The sequence below is a fragment of the Bacillus rossius genome, chromosome 13 (genome assembly GCF_032445375.1).
Source record: "Bacillus rossius redtenbacheri isolate Brsri chromosome 13, Brsri_v3, whole genome shotgun sequence".
NCBI classification, from domain to species: Eukaryota; Metazoa; Arthropoda; class Insecta; order Phasmatodea; family Bacillidae; genus Bacillus; species Bacillus rossius.
Window position 1 is genome coordinate 46344676 of NC_086340.1, and position 21232 is coordinate 46365907.

Here is a 21232-nt window from a genome sequence, read left to right on the forward strand (position 1 = left end):
CCTACTCGGTATACAAAAATTTAACACGTCTTCATGAAACTCATTGAAAGTGAGGTCATTCTCAATGGCTGCCATGATCCGCTCACTTAAGGGAGCTTGTGTGTATGGGTAAACAATTTCAAAAATTTGTTTGTCGGGAATCCCTCCCTTTTGTCGCAGCTTTAATAAGACTCGAAGGAAATCAATTAGTTTGTGTGCGTCCAGACCCGACGCCTCTGGCAAATCCTTGAGTAACCTTTCTACAGGATGGGTGATTTTTCCGTATAAACTGTAGCCTCTTTCTGGGGCTGTCGTGCTCCTCAATACTGAGTCGTGGGGCTGAGCCGCGGCTCCTGCCGGCTGAGGTGAAGGCTGGTGTGACACCGGGTGCGACTGAGTCTGTTCCCGAGTCGCACCCAAGGGGCTGATTTGTGGTGGAGTGAGCTGGGGCGTAGTGAGTGGCGGCTGCAGAATACCAGCACTCGGAAGTGGGGTGGTTTGCCATGAAGGAAACTGTGGCTGAAATTGAGCATAAGGGTTAAAATAGCCCTGAGCGATCGGATACGGGAAAAACATGTTTGGTGGGTATGGTTGCGTCATTTGGTGTGCCAAGGTTGGTAATCCCTGTGAAAATGTCACGCTAGTGACGGGGTGGGTTGTCACATGACTCGTTGTAATGTTTGTCGCCGCTGTCGTCGACTGCACAAGCGGCTCTGAATGAGTGGTAGGTACGTGTATCGGTTGGTTTGGAAGCGACGTTAGTGGCTATGAGTCAGGGGCTGCGTCTGGTAATCTGCTCGTTTCCGTCTACTGTCTGTTTACCGTCGCCCGTACTTCTGATTGTCGCGTGTCGGGTTGCTCTACTCCCAGGGGCAAGCTAGGAGCGTCCCCTTCCGGGAAGGCGCGACAATCGATGCCTAAAGCCTGTGCCCCAGCCACATAATGCTGACTGCGTCATGTGTCTTCCAAAACGGCTGCTCTCGCCGCCAATTTTGAATGGAAACCTACCGTCTGTTGCAAACATCGTTCTACCTCTTTTATATAAATTCCATGGAGAAGGTCTGCCGAAAGCTGTTTCAGGTTTTGCAAACGTCGGGTAACATGTTTTAGCCTGACTATATGTCGCTCGACATTGGGTAAATTTTCCTCCACATCTAGATAACTTACGAAAGCCGATATATCATAAAACTTGGCGCAAGCCAGGTTGAATTCTTCAGTTACATCTAAATCCAAATTCGATACACTAGTGGGCACGCCATCATGAAGGGCGGCCCTGAGCCTCTTCCTGAGGACTTGGACATTGCCACTGGAGGGCAAATTGCGTAGCTGTAACTCATAGGTCAGCTCGTCTGACAGCAATAACTCCGGCTTAAACATACTGCTCGGACTTAAATTACTCCTAATTAAAACAAAATTTTAACACACATGTACGATTCAAACGTACACCATAAATACTCCTCCCTTAAAAACTATCTTAATTTTAAATACCTCCTAAGGCTTCCTATATTAATATAAACTACCAACTAGCCCCAATGCGCGGGGAGTAAGTCACACTTTCAAGGTGGGGGGGTATGTGCCCAAACTTATTTGCGTATAAAGTTGCCGTACTACTCTGACAACTGCGCGAACGTCCCCTGTCAGCTTGACCTGCACCACCTGTATAAGTCCACAAGGGGATTGACCTGCCACTCGCAAGGTCGTCTGCCACGACGGACAAGGGAGAGGGGTGTGCGGGAGGAACAGGGCCATGTCGTCGCCCTCAGATAACGGGCGTGTCGCTGGCTCAAGCGGGGTGATGGGGGGGGGGGGGGGGGACGCCAGCTGAGCCGAGTGATAAGACACGTCTCGCTGCCGGCCTGCTAGCGGACCGCACGCCGCGACTTCTTGCGCCGCGCGCAGACTAAGTCCACACGGGCCTTTAAAACTCAATCATAACTTTAAAATAGAAAAGCAATATAACTACCGGGTGTACCAGCGATCAGTTCACAATGTTATTATTACAAACTAGCTATCACAAAATTTAATTAGTTTTTTTTTAGGTATGCCTACTCGATTTAGGTATGCCTATAGACCAAACCACGCTCTGCTACCAATTGTAACGCCCCTCGTGCCTCAAAGTTGAATTATTTTAAATTAATTAAAAAAAGAGCCGTGGAAACTGCTGGGTAAGAAAAATGAGACAATTAAGTTATTGACCAGAGGTGGCACGAGGTGGAGAACAAGATAATTTGGAACTCCCTGACACAAGCAACTGGGGAGCTGGTGGATTTTTTAAGGGAACAAGGTATATCATAAATAAATTAACACTACACAAGTAGCTTGGTCTATAGGTTCCCTGTTTTATTATTAAGGAATTTTGTGTTCGTATTACTCAAACCTGACAATAAAAATCTTAGTAAATAACAAAGTTAAAGGGGGCGTCCCAGGAGTAATTAAAACAGTACATGTTACACCTTAGCAAAAATTATTACATAATTAAAATTTAAAAATTGCACCAAATTTGAATGTCCCAACAATTACATCGCTGATTAGTTTTATTGATTCTACATATTCTTGAGGAAAGCACTGTTCGCTGGTAGGCTATTCATTCGATTTATGTAGTTCGTAGCTAGAAAGTGGGGGGGGATGTTGATTTCACATTACCACCCGGGTCTTCAAAAAATAACGTCGGGTCGCGGAAACCTCTCTTCTAACGTGACCCGCAGTGGAGGTGCAGGACCACGAGCTGGGAGCGATTTCTCTCTCCAGCACTTCGACCCTGTCTGAAACCCAAATCAAATCCAAAACGAATTAGACTTGCTTCCAGACAGTCCTATACCGTCGGCGCAAAAGGCCAACAAACGGGAATGGGGGGGGGGGGGGGGGGGGGAAAGAAAAAAAATTACTCACCAACCAGGGTGTAGAGTTCGGAGCTCACTAGGTTTCTCGCGCCGACATCAGGATGCCGCGGACCGAGAAATCAGGATGCGCGGACGAAACCGGAATTTTTAGAATTAAATAAGAAGAAATAAAAATTTAACTACGCATGACTTTTCTAAAAACTACCTCTGTTTGGCTACTGTACAAACGGGATCACATCCCTTAAGCAAACTGACTACATTCTCGTGCACGCGAAAATCACCGTTCCCGCAAAAAGCCTCTTAGCGCAGAGGACGTAGATGAGACGAGGTCAGTAGCCGAGGTCAGAGGGCTGAGTCCCCGCAATCGGCCAAAACCCCTAATTAAATCGGGCGGTAAGGCCCCGGGTCAAAGGAGGGGGTAGGTTCGGTACTAAGCCGAAAATTTCCGAAGGAGTCCGAGGCGGTCGTGGCAACAACACGACATGCGCGCTCTCTACCGGACCGAAGTTAAAACAAAGAACAATCGACTTCTCCGGGCCGCGAGAGGAAAGCATAGTGCCTTATGGCACCGCGACGCTGCCTTCTAGCGGCGTAAGGGGGAACTACTTGAGGTGGTGAGCAGACTTGCCACCAGGTGTCATGAGGGTAAGCTCTGCACGCTGGCGACCAGGCCCGCGGTTACTTTTTTGGCCGCTAGATGTCAGGGATGTGTCTGTCGGACCCGGGAGAAGGTTTTTGCATCAGGTCATCGTCCCGTCCGGTCACTGCTCTTAGCTTAATTTCTCAGAACTAAAGTGAGGAGGAGAGAGAGGAAGGGGGGGCAGAAATAGCCACTAAGGTGGGAACGCAGCTCCACTGGAGACTGCTTCGTGACGAGACATGCTTTTCTCAGCAGGCCTCTACAAGGTAGCGGCTTGCAGCCCAGGAGCTGCTCAAAGCAGTTTTGGTCATGCAGGGAATTAAAATTACAAACTCGGGACGTGACTGCAGGCGAGAGAAATTTCAACCGGGCTGACCATGTCCACATTAGACAGCAAAATATCAGATTGGCCCCCTGGGAAGGGGATTCGGTCCACTGGCACAAAGTTTAAATCCGTGGCGTACACCGGCCTAACAAAAAGTAAATCACCCCCATTAACAACCAGATAAATTAAAAAAAAAATAGAAACCCCAAAAAATTTTAAAATTATAGATTAAATTAAAAAAAGTGACGAAATGCCTAATTTCCGGCACAGGAGGATTCTTTCTGCATATTTTACACGCAAGTTGGATAAGCCTACATTTGTTAGTTTTAGGTGATTGATAGCAGTTGTTTACAAACAAAATGGCTTTAATTTAGCTAAGGTGGCACGTTGGAACAACGTGTATAGCCTCTTTTTCCTCCAGAAAGCAGCACCAAGTTGGCCGCAGTATTATTTGTGTCTGGAAGGTCGGAGGATAAAATTTCACATTAACTGTCTGCCATCACCTAGAATGTGAAAGAATTTTTTTTTCTTGTTTTTGTGCATACATATTTATATATGCTGTAAATGGGATCAGCAGGGTTGTGTTTCGATTTAAAATAAAATAAAAGAGTGTAATAAGAACTAGGCTGGTTATGGGGATTGTGGCGGCTGGACCGCAGACAGGCACCGGAGGACTTGGCGACGAAGGAGAGAGGGAACACTGAGGGGGTGGAGTGACGCGTGGCTGGCGGGTGCTTGCAGAGCCAGTTCCAGGAGGGCCGGACGGTGGTGCTGACGCTGCAGGACAAGGGAGTTCTGGACGAGGAGGAGGACGTGCTGGTCAACGTCAACATGCTGGACGACGACCGCTACCGCAAGGTACGGTCACATGCCTGGTAGCTGGTAGCACTGGGGTGTTGCAGGGAAACATGCAGTTACTATATTACACCATTTCATTGCAGTCATGTTAACTAACATTTGTATTATGTGTTACTCAAACGACTATGCAGACTCATGTGTCTCATAAACACGAGGGTTTTTTTTTCTTCTTATAATGTTGACTTAAGGCGATTGGTGCATGGAAAATATTACGACAAAACTAATTTAACTGTACATATTTATTTTTGATGCTTCTTTTTAAGACATAATATACCTAGGATATTTTTAATAAACTTTTTTTTACTGAGTTATGTCATTTTAAATGCATTTATTTTTATTCCAAGCCAGAATTATTTAGAAAACACATAATTATGTTAAACTTAAATATAGTTCAAGAAACGAGTGTACGAATAGGTTTCTGCACCTATAAAAGTACCTAAGAAAAAAAAATTTCATCATCAGTTTAATATAGACAATTTCCATTGATCACTGCTGGACTACTTCAGGAGCGATTTAAAGAATAAATTTAAATGAAAATGAAAACATAATTGGCAGAACACTATTGAGTTATGTATATATTTTCATATCCTTTTGTTTTTGATACGATCCGACTCAAAACACGCCCTCTGGAGTGACAGTTATAGTGCTGCGTATATAACTCTCGCCGCCGGGAAGAATGTCCCCGCGACGTGGCGCTGAGGGCGGCGCTTGTCGCAACCAGGTAGTCCGGCGGAGCTCCGGCCGGCGGGCCGCAGCCTGCGGGTGGGGAGGGGGAAGAATGGGGTGTAGAGGGAGGACGAGAGAGGAGGCCCAAGAAACGAAGGGTCTGTCAAGGTCGCGCTCATGGAGCTAATATACAGTAATACATCTGGAGAGGACAAGGGAAGGCCAGCAGAGGATGCGAGGTGAAGCCGGGTATCGGCGTTTTGTTCCCTGCTTCCTATGCTGGAAGAAAACGAAAAAGAGCCAAACATGCCTCGCGCGGCCGAAAAATCCTCCAAACTAAACTCGCAACAGCTCCGAAACTATAAAAACAATCAAACTGAAAATTTTACTGGAGTATCTGTAAACATTTTTCCCCACATCGCTTTAATATTTTTTTCGAAACATGAATGCTTTCATTTCTAAAAATTAAATAAATATTTACTGCCAAAAAATTTTGTGAATACGCAGAGTAAATTACAACATCGAGGAAAAATTTTTGTTTGCAATTATAAGTGGGGGACACCAGCGTATGAAATAAGGAAGAAGCCTCAAATTTTATTTATATACCCCTTTTGACGCATTCAACCCCATACTTTTATTTTTACAGAGAGTTGAAGTGGGAATAATGTTTCAGTGGGTAACACTACCGACATATGTCTTCGGAACGCACTTCTTTTTGTTATTATACGTCTCAAAATTTATAATTTCATACACAACGTTTATAAAAACGAATTCTTACTTACCTCATTTAATCTATTACAAACCTCTTGTAATATACGTGTATTAGTAGAAGAACCAACGTAACATGCAAACCTTAGGTAAACACTGGTAGAGAATTGTTTGGTATAACTGTAATGCTATGCATATACTGACAATGTAAGAAACTTCCAATTTTATTAATTGTTTGCATAAGAATTAATAATTTAAAAAAAATCATAGAATAGGCCTTTATAGACTGAAAACCTTTCACGTAGTTTCAAGTCGCGTACATAAAAGTTTTTTAATATATATAATTACCAAATATTGTTGAATATATTTAACATTTTTATACATGTTACATCACACATATAATAACAAACCTATATCTATATATATAAAAATGAAACCCGTTTTCCTTGGTCACGGCATCACGCGTGAACGGCTGGACCGATTTCACTAATTTTTTTTTTTGTTGTGTTTGTTATTGTCACGAGAAGGTTCTTATGAAAGAAAAAATTTCACGGAAAATTAGAAAATTTAAGAATACTGAACCACCATATATAAAATTATTTCCAAACTAACCCAACACTTTGTACAATATAAATATTTTTAAAGTAACCTTATGACGTTTGACACAGTTTCCAGTGCGGCTTGCATTTGCAATGTCAATAAATAAATCGCAAGGGCAGTCGCTAAGTGTATGTGGCATCAACCTAGAAAATCCATGTTTTTCACATGGCCAATTATATGTCGCCTGTTCCCGTGTCGGAAAACCATCAACATTATTTATTTACGCGCCAGAACATAAAACTAAAAATATAGTTTATCTAAAAGAATTAGAGTAGAGAGAAGCAGTGAGGGGTACAGAGACTATTAGTTGATTTATAGAGCGTGCGTGGTATTGAGCTCATTGTTTACTTAAAAATGCCAAGTTGTTCAATAGCAATTTGTAAAAACATTAGTGGAATTATTGAATCCTATGGAATAAACACTATTTTGACAATATATATTTTGTTTTTTATTTAATTAAATTAGTAAGGTCCTTTTCAGTTATAGTGATACCAGGGAATTATGGATTCATTTTTATATGGAGGATATTATAGATTCCAGTTCAAATTGAATAGGTACTCATACCTAAGATAGGTCAGCTATACAAAATAAAGTAGTGCATCATTGCTACGCTAAGGCGGTACGAAGTTCGCCGGGTCAGCTAGTAGTATATAAAAAGACAAACGCCAAATTTTAGCAGTTTGTATTTCTTTTCTCTGTGTGAATTAAATAACAGTTCTTAACGTAGTTGCTAATACTGTACTATATTTCTAAAAAAAATTACGAAAATCCCTGACATCGTCACCATAACAATGATAAATTTGCAAAATAATTAAGGCACGTCTTTTAATGCTACAAATCACACTCTTAAGAGAAATGTTTTACACTTATGTTGGGATGTAACTAATATCTTAAAAGCATTGTGAAACCGTTACTTTGAGGGAAACCTTAATATACCGAACACTATACCATCCTTTAATCGAGTACGATTTTCACTTCTTAAGACCCATTTGTCTTCAAAATGCACTGTACTGTGTAAGTAATAAATCAGTCTTAAAATCAGTTACTTAGTTTGTCTTCCTATTTCGTATTCTAATTGAGATAAATATCAGATAAGCATGTGTTACTTGTATCACGATATCAAGGTATTATTTATCAGTAATTAGTATTTCATTTTATTTTTTTGTTAACTAATGTGCATAGGGCAGTGCACTAGACATCACTACCTGTGTGTAGTGTTACGTTACACTTTTTAACGCATTAGAGTTTACATAAAATGATAAATCCAAAATTTTGTTTAAAAGTATAAATATCAGCGATCAATTTAATTAATGTCCAGTATAACTCAGTCAGTAAAACATTCGGAAATATGTATAGGACCTGTTAACCTAAATATTTGTTAACAGTTAAACTGAACTAAGATGTGTTAGAGTGGTTTTTTCTCTCTCCGTATATTAGAGGTATGGGACATCAAAATACGCATCTGTCACCCATTTACTTTAAATACAGAATTATAAACTACATATTGTGAAAACATTCTGCAGCAGTTTTTGCTGAACGGAAAAACGCGGATGAGAAGACAGACGAAATGTGTTTGGTAAGTGATTTTTCGTCAAATGAAATGGAACAAGACAGTGCTTATCAAAATGAAATTACAGAACTACTTTTGTGCAAGGAAATGTATTTTACAAAGACATTTCAAGAGAAATCACCTTTAAACGAAATAGATCTTGCTGACATGGAAGAAATAGACTTAGATTTAGAGGCCAGGTCCCTTTCAAGTGACGAAATTTCTCTTGAAGGGCTGAAATATGTTTCTGGCTATATAGCTCATCGTTTCAGAAATAAATATCCTGACCTTGGCACTACAGATTTCAATTCGGAGGACGATAGCTGGATACATGTACAATCAGAGGGTAACTTAAAATGTCCCACTAATGAATTTTTTGAATTAATAAAGATCGCTGAAATGTGTTTTGATAATGTTTATGGCAACAATTTGTGCAAAAAAGAGCGGATTTTTGAATCACTTGACTAAAATTATTTGCGGAACTACTGCAAATAAATATCCAGAAGAAGTTATATACTGTTTTGTCAGGACATGAACGTATATGCGTATCAAGTATTTGAACATGAAATATTTTAACTAACAAGACCAAAAACGCAAAGAAAGAAATAAGATGAGGAAAACTACCCTCTAAGATTTTTCAGTGTGATAGTGTCCACTTTCCTTCACCATAATATGTATGTTCATAATTTATTTACGATGTTTTTTAATTACTATATTTAAGAAAAGCAATTATGTAGGGCTTAAGGTATTTATTGTATTCCAAATATTGAGCAAGTCATTTTTATTGCCTTTATTAAAAATAATATATATGTTAACAATGTAACAAAATTACGATATTTTTGTATTGCTATTGCAATTTCGTTTCTTGTAAACATTATTGTAGACTTTTTCATATTGAAATTAAATTTGCTATAGGGTTGTTTGTATTTTAATTTTACATTTATAAGATTTTTTATATGTTGTTTACTGTTTACAAACATTTGAAAAATATTTCCTTAAACATATTTCCATTTCCATGGCAATAGTCTTGTTAGCTTTTCGGGTAACTCTTCTACATGGATGATAAGATGGTGCGACATCTAAAACATATCACACCACCTTTACATAACTATAAAACTAAGCGGTGTTTTCTTTACATAATATTAAAGCACAATGTTTTCTTGTGGCGTAGGTGATTTAGAATTTCAATTTATCTAGAAAAATGGGCTTTCAGAATGTTTTTTAACACACAGTGTTTCGGAAGGTTTTTGAAGAAAAAAATTGACTACCCGTTTTATTTTTTTGCTGCTGAATTCGGGCACTTGCATGAAATATAATTAATCCGTAGGAAGCGCAATGGTTTAAAGTATTGATGTTGAAGATTTGAAAGGATTTATTTAAATAGTGTGAGAGAACGAGCTAGTTGAGTGTGAAGATGTGCGCTCTCAGCCACATGTGCGCAGTTGCGAACAAATAAATAATCCATTCCGCCTCCCCATGGCGAAGGATGAGTGAAAGAGAAACCTGATAAACCTTCCCCTCCTCCGGGCACGATAGAACCTTATCGGCTGTGTGTTAGAGGGAGAGCGAGATACAACCTTCGAGGTTTTGTTAGTTCCCGCTAGATGGCAGGCCGCAGAGCGACCGCCAGCGACACCCTTCCCGTATGAAGGCCATCTCGCCACTGACGAGCTGGAACTAAGCTCCTGACCTCCCTACATAGTAACGGTCACCCACATAGGCATCTAGACTCTTTAATGATCATATGATACAAAATTCATTGTTTTCGGGCCTGTGACCGTTTTTTTACCGTGCACCAATCGCCTTAAATCCTAACTATTCCTGTGTGAAAATCAGTTTTTTTAGTTCAAATTGAATACAAATATGAAATTCTTCTGGAATGAAAATATCAAATTCAAAATAGGAATTAGAATCCTACTGAAAAAAAATTTTTTCTTTGCATGTAACAAATACATATTGAAATTAAAAGTAATTGTATAGTGTAGTGGCTTCTGGCAAATTAGTTAAATATAATAAAGTGAAAGGTTGGTTAGGTTAAGTCACCTGAAATTATCATAGGTAAAAATTGTTTTGAAATATTAAAATTTTTAAATGAAAATATGAATAATTATTTTTCATAGTAATCAACATAAAATCTGGGGAAAAAAATTTAATAAACAGTGCAAAGCGAATATGTAAGAATATGTAAGACAATTGCAGTATGTGTGAAGAAACTTCAATTGGTGGGTTTAAAAAGAATGTGCGGTGATCAGTTTTAATCTATAGTTAAATATGATGTAGGTATAAAATAAATTCCAAACTTTTTGTTTGAATTTTTCATTATGTGAAAATAAATCATTGTTTATATTAAATATTAACATTATTAACATTTATGGAATATATTTATTGGTTTGTTTTAACAAAAGTGTAGGGAACCCAGTAGCTGCTTAGAATATTCCTCTCTTTTTCTGTCTAGTAATGTGTGCTTGGTAAAAGAGGCAAAGATTTTTTCGCCTTCTTGAATTTTTTTAAAAAAAAAAAGGGGGGGGGGGGGGGCGCACATGATAAGATAAAAACCGGAGCTGTCACTGCTAGGAGAGTGAGTGTGAGTCTGTATCCAATCTTTCACCAGAAAAATGTTGTCTCTTAGGTTGTTAGGCTCAGGAGTCTTGCTGTGAGCATGAGACCAGATGTTTTCCACGAGATCTATACATGATTTTTTCTCTTCGCCGCCACATTTTGAACGAAACTAATCACAGAGATGGCATGCTGTGTTTTTAATTCTTATCCGAAAACTTCAAATTCAACCCCATGCAGTGTTTTGATTTTCATGGACATGTATTTATCCTTATCGGGATGCGATCAGTTATAATCTATTTTTTTACGACCTTCCGTACCTTTTCTCAGTAAAGTCATGTTTCAGAATTACTGTGTTAAATCCAGCTTTATTATAGTATTATTATTATTATTGAAATATACATGGCCAGATAAGGCAAAAGAAAACTCCACATAAATAACTCTAAAACATTACGAAAATCCTGTGGAAATTTTGTCACCCACCGCTCGACAAGAGTATCTTCTGTGATCCCAAAACTTTTTCAGTCTTTCAAGATCCCTCACAGCCATATTCATAAACTAATGATTTTTTTTTATATAGGTATTTGAAATTGAATTAAATACAAATAATAAAATATTCATTTTGATATTCAAAAATTTGAATTTTCGCACATAAATTGTAACATTTTTTTCGGAAATTTGCATATAGTGCACAAACAATTATTTATAGGATTTTTAATTCACCATCAATATCAATAAGTTGAGAACTACTGTACTAAATGTACTGTGCGAACTGTTTTTTTATTTTTATTTTTTGAAATCAAGGACGTACCTCTTTCTGGTTGTTCCTCACTGCATGGCTGCTAGAATTATCCATCCACATTGTGTTCTAGCTAATTTTGTATGGGAAATTTGATTTTACAAAATTAAAAATCGAATGTTTATAATACTGTGTATTGTTGTGTTACAGAATGTTGAAGTTAAAAAGAAAAAACCAAATCAGTATGATGTTTACAACGATATGGAGTACGATGAATATGGGGACTTGGTGGAGCACAGCATACTTGGGAAGTACGATGAAGAAATTGACGGACAGAAGAAGAAGACCTTCAGACTAGGTATGAGCCTTGTAAATTTTTATCTGCACAGATCAACAGAACCTAATATGTAATTTATTAACTAATTACTTAAGTAAGCACAGCAGAAATCGTAACATTCCAAACTGCAAAAAAAACGGTACCACCAATATTTGAAAGAACAGGGTGGCCAGCCAACTGGGAAATCGGGAAATACGAGAAATAGCCAGGATTTCTTAAAAAAAAACCAGGAATACCTGGAATCAACCAGGAATTTTTATTAGAACCGGGAATTTTTTTTATGAAGTAACGATCACAAAAACATACGGCTGTTAAATGAGCACGTTCACCACCCGTCGAAGCACGACAGTATGCTCGTGAGCTATATTTTGTGAAAGTTTATTTGTTCATATTGCATTTAAAAACTATTGTAGTACGTAAGAAACCGTTAACAATTCAGACTTCCATACTTATTATGTTTCTGTATTCAAAAGCAACAGCATTTTGGCTGAAAATGTTGTTGTAGGGTGGTAGTAATTTCTCGCACGGCATGTTGGTAGCACTAGTTTTGTATGAATAATTGTTTTTACTTTGCTCTCATGTTGTTGCGTCACGGTATCACGGATACTTTTCTCGAGTTTTTTTAAAAGTTTAGTTGTGCGGGACGTTGTTTTGAATTTTTTAATCTAACATTTAATTGGCGCAGACTATCAAAATGTCAACGAGTTCGGTCACCACATACAATGACAAATACACGGAAGAGTTTGAATTGGTGGAGAAAGATCCAAAGTGCGGGACAAACGCTATTTGCAATTTGTGTAATGTTAAAATCAATATCGGTAGCATGGATGGGAAGAACAGCATTAGCCAGCCACACAAGAGGGGCAAAACACGTGCGTTTGGTGTCAAGTAATTTTTGTGACGTGAGATTATAAATTTTTTTGTTGGTGGTAGGTTTTGTTTTAAGCAAGTTCATTGATTTAATTTTTAAGCCTATAGTTAAGTTGTCTATTGTTTAACGCCAATAAAACATCATATTGTGTGTGCTTTGTGTAACAAAAATACAAATTGTGTGCAAATATTGATAAAAACAACCCTTGAAAAAACCTGGAAATAACCAGGAATTTTATTATCCCAGAAGAGTGGCCACCCTGAAGAAACGTGTTGTTTTTAACCGTGTTAGTGCCGTATAATTTTGTTTCGTGAATAATCTTCTTTGTCACGGTGTGCCGTGTGTTGCCCGGGCGCAGGGGAGGACGTGATGGAGGAGCAGCGCAGACGCAACCTGGCGGCCGTGCGCCAGAAGCTGGGCAACAAGACCGTCGTGAGCCTGGACATGCCTGTCCCCCGGCTGGCCTCCGAGTACTACACGGAGCAGGAGCTGGAGGTCAAGTTCAAGAAGACCAAGAAGAAGGTACGCCGCTCCGTCGACAATGTGTGCTTTCAACTCTTACATTTAATGTGTGACTTTTTAACATTTAATTAGTGAATTATCTTCAATTAAAATCCCAAAGAGTACCTTGAATATCCCCTTCGAATACGAATCTAGTTCTCAAAGGGTCGAAAATAAAATAATGTACAAGAAATGAAAATTATTAACCATGGTGTTGAAACATTCAACCTTTTAAATGTTTGTTTCACAAACTAAAGTTTCCAGAGTCATTGCGTTATTGCAATTTTATTTATATACACCAATCCCTCGCATAGCACGTCTTCAATTAATGCGAATTCAGTTAGCACGATGTAAATTTTACTGCCCTAGTCTCGAATAGCACGTCTGTAAATTTCAGTTAGCACGAAATCGCCACAGGCTAAAAAAAATCTCTGAAACGACGCAACGTCAGGTATGGAATTCGAGGGGGGAAGAGTGGTTTGGAATGCGAGGGGAAAGAGATGCGCACGCAGATAAACAAACACCGGGCGGTACTGTTGGTGCCCGGCCGCAGACCAGGCCGTACCGTTGATGCCCGGCTGCAGACCAGGCCGTACCGTACAGAAACCAAAGCAGATGAAATTGGACACGTTTTTTTTTTTTTTTTTTTTTTTTAAAAAAGCAAGATGATAGTGTTAATTTCACCCCAGAAAATATTTAACTAACTTTTATGTTTTGTATATGTACATATTGTACACACAGTACATTCCCTATTTAACGCGGTTGTCGGGGGACATAACTTTTACCCGCGTTGTTGCATAACCGCGATGTTTCGATGTGACCAAGGTCAAAAGGCATAAAACACCGCTTGTGTTCTAATAGGTCGGCAAGCACGCACAGTATAGACGGCCCGCCTTTGTGCGGACTTTGCATCCGCAGTTTCCACTAAACACGGGTGAAAAAATAAAAATAATAAATTTTAAAGATAAATATTAAATGTTGAATTGTTTTTATTTTTCCGCGTGCCGCGCACAGTTTGTCGCACGGCCTACGAGCGCGCCACACGCCGAGATACACACGTGCGGCACACAAGCTGCTGCTGCCAGTCTCGTGGTGTTAGCCACAGTATCTGCTTCGTCAGTGTCCGTAACAAAGTAAGTGCAGTGTGTGCGGTTACACACGATTCTGTGGTCAAAGTCTTCTAAAAAGAAAGGCCGTAGTGATACTTCAAACCGAATATGAATCGCAAAGTACCGAGTTTGAGTGACAAAATAAAAATTCTAGATTTACTTACAGATAGCTTGTCTTTTGTAGAAGCAGGCCGCAGATACAGGAAAAAAACGATTCTAGCATTCGTACAATAAAAAATAAAGAATCGTCTATCGTGTCAAGTGGTTAAACTTTATTATCCATGCTTACAGTAAATTATAAATGGTCACATGTGGGAAACAAAAATTGCGCCAATTTAATTTTAGCGCAATCAGTGACGCCGTATTAAAAACCGTGTTAAACTTTGTCTTTACTTATTTCACCAAACGTTGTGTCGAGTTGCTGAGTGTGTGTGGCTCGGATCGGCAAGTGTTATATTCCCCAGCCTCTGTTTAAAGGTCGGGAGACCGCTACACATAAACATTTCCGGAACTTGTTTACTACCTCACGGCAAAAGTGGTACAGTATGGTTCACGTAAATATTGGACCACTGGGAATTCCTGGGCAAAGATAAAAAATACGCTAGCCGATTTACTTTACTATTTAATGTTAAAACATTATACCAAAGTAAAAAGATGAACTTGTATAATACAATGAATTACCCAATAATATTACGTCTGTAGGTTTAAGTTGTAACAAAACATTTATATACAGATGTCCAGTAAAGTACCAATTAAGATTCTGGAGTGGAATTTTAAACACCGGACTACCTGATTTTGCCTTGTACGCAGCGACGCTGCTCAGTCAAGTGACTCATGCTCTGCCTGTGTGCTGCGTGAACACATTCCCTCCCCCATTCCCCCTCGTGTTTCTGCCCGCTCTAATCTCTACCTCTCTCCATATTCTCGGCTCGCCTCTCCCTACCCAGCGCTTGCCGACAACCAAGCCTATCCAACATCAATCCCCAGCCAAGTCACGCTGGATGTCGCTGGACGGTGGGCTTTATCGGGTCCCCTGTCCAATGCTTCATTTGTGAGATAAAGCGACGTTAAGAACTAGTGTTTCAGAAAATATCACTGGGCTGGATTGGACCATAATTTGAAAACCCTACAAGATAAAGGAATAATGTACGGAGATATCTTGTTTAGAATTTTACTGCGGACATTTTCTGCGCCTAGGCTTTTTTCTGCCCGATGCTTAGTTTGTTAGTTACAACGCAAAATTATCCTAATCGGCTGTCAACCATTTATTCCATTATTATTATTCATTTCTGACTGGGGGACATGGTTTGACCTGCGATATACCCGATTCCGCGATATACCGGGAGTTTACTGTATTTTAATGTTATGTTTGTGCTCTAGGGAAAATCTAAATCTGTTTATCTGTTAACTGATTTGTTTACATAGCCGCTTTTATAAGAGGTGTGCATAACAAATTCAATGTTTACATATGGCTGTGTGTTTTAAAGTTATATAAAACCGGTTCTTAATTTCATAAAAGTGTTTTAATTAGTTTTAAACGTAATAACAAAGGATCCAGCTGCTTGCAACAGCAGGCAGACAGACGCGCGCGCGTGTTGAAGGTCACGCCTGGGCGGGCAAGCCAACCTGCTGACTGACGGTAAATATGTTACCACTTATCTCCCGTTACACTGTGCCATGTTTTCTTTATCTAACGTATTCGGTGGTAGGCTTAAAAAGATAAATGATATGACATATGCATTTTCAAGTATTATTCTACGCATTTATATTATGTAAAGATTACTTCCCTACACATCTTGGAACACATTAAATAATTTAGCCTTATATTTATGGGGACTAATGCTTCAGAATACGCGATTTCGATTAACACGAACATTTTTAGGAACGAATTAGTCGTGCTAAGTGAGGGATTGGTGTAATTACATGTGGAAAGTACACTGTCTTGTGGTATTGTAACAGGATAGGCATGAATAAAAAAAGTTTACCTAGTAAACTTAAAAGGTTACCAATGTTGAATTTTGTAAAATATACTTTATTACGCTTAATATCTTTTTTCAAATCTTTCTACTTTAATATTGAATTCTTAGAATACTAAGGGTTTTATAAGATTTGAGGTTTTTATTGGCCTATCCTTAAATTTAAGTCATTTATTCAATTTAGATACTTAATTTGAAGTATTCAGAATCAGATGATTTTGGAATTGAAATTTGTGATTCTTCTCCTATTCCAAAACCTCGAATTGGTGAATATAATAGATATATTTTTAATAGGGATATTTAAGAGTATTCTTTAATATATTTTATCAGAATTTTTAGGCTTTAACTGGAATTTTTTCTTCTTATCTAAATTTATGATTTATAGAACAAAGTGTCTTTTGGTAATATCAATAATTTTTTTTTTTTTTGTTTTATTCAGTCTGGTTCTTGGGATTTTTCTAGTTTAATATCATGTTTGAAACATTGGACAAAAATGTTCCATTCCTTATCCAAAATATATATTTTAATTGATTTATTATGCATATAATAATGTTTCATTTTTTTTAATGCCAGCATTGTAACTCTTAGAGAATCTAAGGGGTTGCATTTTCCGTTGCAAATGTTTCTTGCTGTCCTCAAAAAGTCATTTACTGAAAACTTTTGCATGTTTTTTTTTTTTTTTTTTTTTTTACAAGTGACTGTAGCTGCAGTGTTATAAGTGGTGTTGTTCACAATGATAATGACTTAAGAAAGGCGATAGAGCGTGTAGCACCAGAGACACCAAAAGAAATTCGTATCCTTGGTTATTATAAAAAAAAGTTTAATAAACATTTGTTTTCTTTCATCTTGGTGAGTCCTTTAATGTTTCCAGGATTGACACCATGAAACAAACAATCAAAAGTTATCAACTATTGACCTACATACTTATAAATTACTTGAAAACAATATTCTTTTTCACAATCTTAACATAGTCCTTTATTACAATTTATTACTGGGCTTTTGAACCCACCAAAACGTTCCTTAATTTAACTTTGACATTGCGTAGTCTTCCTATATGTCTAGACAAACTGTTGAACTTGATGTTAAACAATAGAGACCTGCGAGTACTCGAATTTCGAGTTCGAGTTCGAGTCGAGTTTTTAATTAGTGCTCGGACTCGGCACGGCCGTTCACGACTCACGAGTCGAGTTCGAGTTTAATGATGTCTTTTCAGACTTTTTTGGCCAGGCCCAATTATAAAAATATTTAAAATTACGTGTTAACTAACCTTGTTTGCGCATGTGAATAAAAGAAACCCATTGTATCTTTCAGTTCAACGTATGATTCTAAATTCCCGCTCAAAAAACCAATGTAAACAATGTAAAAATATTTCACTTTAACATTAAAAACGTATCCTACCTTTCAATACGACCATTCTTTTCCAGTTATCAGGAAAATTTTACATATTAGTTACTGTGTTTGCGCAAGGGTTCTTTAATATAAATGTACATTATGATTAATTTTTATCACTTTCAAGAATCGTTAACAAGTATCAAACGTAAACAAACACAGTACAACGCGCCATTCGTCATCCATGGATCACACACATTAGTGCACGAGACGATCTAAACAATCGATTGCTCTCTCGCCCCTCTTCAAGACAATTGTTTTTAGCTGCGCCATCTTTTGGTTATTTATAGAGCACGTTTTAAAAGTTTCAATTACCGCAGATACAAACGTTAAATAAAAATTATATTTTATCTTATATACAAAATAGAAAATCCAATATAATGTTAATTTATGCAGGTTAATTTTTGAACTGTTTGGTGTCACAACATGGCCGACACGCTTTAATTGTTTTGCCATGAAGGTCGGAATGTTGCCTGGCACAGCCATGCTCGCGACGTGCGCTACTAGTGCGGAGCTATGGTTATCTATGGATGAGAGGTTTGTTTACGTTTGACTTGGCACGAGGCAAACAATATTGTTGATTGAATATTTTAATCAGGATGGATGGTCAAAGAGATAAAAAGAAACGCAAGCAGTTTACTTTGAAGGAAAAAGTGGAAATTTTAAAAGAAGTTGACAAAGGCAGGAAAAATGCAGATGTGGCACGGTCGTTTGGTGCCCACTACACTGTCAACAATAATAAAAGATCGCGAAAAAATTATTAAACTGTATGAACAGTCATCTTTATCTGCTGGTCGCAAGAGACTTCGCCTAGAAGATGACGAGGGAATTCTATCCCAATAAATGTACATATCTGCAAAATAGTTTAAAGTTTAAACCATTTGTCATTTTGTGTTCGACAGATATAAATTTTGTATATGTAGGCCTAGAATTTAGGCGACTGTATTAAGTTCAGTAAATTTTTTTAAATTCTTGTTGTTTTACAAATATTTGCTTCCAAGCTAATGTAACATTTGATCCCCTACTACTTTATTTTCAAAAATTCATAAGTACTACGTTTTAAAGGTAACTTTCAGAATAAAGTACTTTCATTACTAAGTAGAACGAGATTCTACTGTATCCGCGCGCCGAGAAAACCTTGCTCCAGAGCACATTGAACAGCTGGATTTCACCATGAAAAACTTTTACAAAAATGTTGATTATGATCATTCCTATAGTAAAATGTTGCTGTCTTTTTTTTTTTTAAATATGGAGTTATGTTCAGGCTTAGGCATGTATATTAAAATATATACAGTATAACTATTCTTAAAAAAAAGTTGATATTTATTGTATGGCTAAAAAAATTTCCTGTAACAGTGGAAATCCTTAATATACCCTGCAGCTAGGTGACTGGTAAGAATGTTGACAAATACTTTTGCACTTATGCTATGGTTTTGAATAAAATTTTGCTCGGTGTCGGTGATTAAAACATTTCTTTATACTTTTTTTTTTGTTAACAAGTAAATTTTAGTAATACTCTGCATTTTCAAAAGAAACAAAATTATTAAAGACCATGAAAATATTTGCAGCAATGAGAATCCTCACACCCGAGATTTTTATAGGGCCTTGATATTTGCTGGTCTTTAAACATGACAGTTATATATAAATAATGGATATTTATGGATTTTACTACTCGACTCGAATTTAACTCGAACTCGAAACATTTCTTGAATACTCGCTCGAACTCGACTCGACCTAAAAATCCTATACTCGCATGACTCTATTAAACAACTTCTGTGCCATGGAGGTATCATAGTATCTACCCAGCATGCAGAGTATTTACTTTGAGTCTTCTTTTGTAAACTAAAGTTATTGGCTTATTAGTGAGTTCTGTTGAAGTTGCTACCGACATTAGTTTATTCCTTGCTAAGAGTGACTCAACACGAACTACTGCACTCACCAGGGACATCTGTACCACCGACAATGCCCATCATTCAGTCATGCTTCCGTGTCAGTGTGTAGAGATGGTTCAAGATCGTGTTTGGCTCGTCACCCATCAAATGGCAGTTGAAAACAGCAAGAATGATGGCCCAGGTACAACCAGACTTACTAGCAAGGCCAGAAGTGTGGTTGGTCCTCACCGAAGAAGCATTCGTGTCAGGAAAGACTACACACTTTCCAAGAGCAGTTGAACATGCCTAAACTAGAGGTGGTTCAAAATTCTGTTACACGTTTCTCGAGGGACTGCCGGAAATCAAACTTGCTCTTGTAGCCGACCGAATGAACTCTGGTGATGCAGATGAGCTGTCAACAGTTTATGAGGAGTATGTTGGCAGTAACTAGGCAAGACAGGATCAGGAGTGAGATAGTGCAAGCAAGGGCAGGAGTTCAGGATTTCAATAACATCGTTGAAAAAAGCGAGAATGAGATGGTAGGGCCGTGTCCGGGGAATGGGAAAAGAGAGGCTGCCCGGGAAAATGATGGCGTTGAAGTAGGTACACAGGAAGAAGACCTCAAGGAGGAGATGGAAAGAGCAGATAGAAGGAGTTCAGGAGAGAGGAGATGACTGGAATAAAGTGAAGAGTGAGGAATGGTGGACGGACCGGGGAAGATGGAGGCATTTTACTTGGTGGACCTGGCCACAGGCAGGGGGGCGGCAAGGGTATTTTGCCCACCCCCCCACCCCAAACCTTGAAGTGGGGGCAAACGGGGGCAAAGAAAGTGCTGTGTAAGCAAATTTTTAGATAGTTAAACTGCTTAAATAGCACCATTTTCCACCTTGAAGGGGGGATTGATGATTCATTTGTTGTGCCCCTGGCCACAGGCTGGAAACAGATGATGTAAGTGTTTGTGGGAGATGTGTTTGGTGGTTGGCAGTTCCGCAAGATCCGGCGCAAGCCCCTGAAGGCGGACGACCTGGCGCGCGACGCCCCGGCGGTGGGCAGCGAGGCCTGGCTGCAGGACCTGGGCTCCAAGGGCTCCGCCGCGAGGCCGCCCGGTCAGCCCGGGGGCGGGGACCCCGGCATGGACCTGGACCTGGAGTCCATGAGGCGCGTCAAGCAGGAGCCCGCCGACGACGATGCCGTGGACGTGGACGATCTGCCCCGTGAGTGCCCGGGGTTAACTCCCTCCTCACACGTCATCTGCCTCCGTGGACCTTGATGGCGGTGCGACGTTCGACTCTCGCATGATTGTCGCACATTTTATTATCAAATCAAGTTTGAAAAGTAGGCGTGCGACGATTATGCGGAAAAATAAAAAATTTAGGCTAGATAACGTTATTCATAAAAACAAAACCCATTCATGAAAAGTACGTTCATTTTAACAGTGAAGTATGAAAGAGCACGCCAACAGTTCAAATTAATAATAAGTCATGTGACAAAAACCTTTTCTTCAACTTTAAATAGAAAAACAATATCTGTGATCCGAATGCGAGCCTGAACGAACGCGTAACCGTCGTAGTACGCGCCACGAAAGAGTGCGGGCCCATCGAATGTAGTTAACCTCGGCACTCGGCGGAGAGATCGCGTTGTTTGCGCTCGGCGAGATATCGATATTCGGTCACGTGTGCGCGCTCCATACAGAAAGCAACATAAACCAAACATTAATG

At 39.0% G+C, this 21232-nt stretch overlaps 1 protein-coding gene across 1 annotated transcript in view; it reads left to right on the forward strand.

Moving 5' to 3' along the window:
* LOC134538514 (U4/U6.U5 tri-snRNP-associated protein 1) overlaps nt 1-21232 on the forward strand; it is a 122156-nt gene that overhangs the window by 76792 nt on the left and 24132 nt on the right. The window contains exons 5-8 of the mRNA XM_063379898.1: nt 4526-4642; nt 11671-11818; nt 13027-13190; nt 20500-20728. Coding sequence (XP_063235968.1) covers nt 4526-4642; nt 11671-11818; nt 13027-13190; nt 20500-20728 — 658 coding nt within the window. The remainder of the gene's footprint in view (nt 1-4525; nt 4643-11670; nt 11819-13026; nt 13191-20499; nt 20729-21232) is intronic.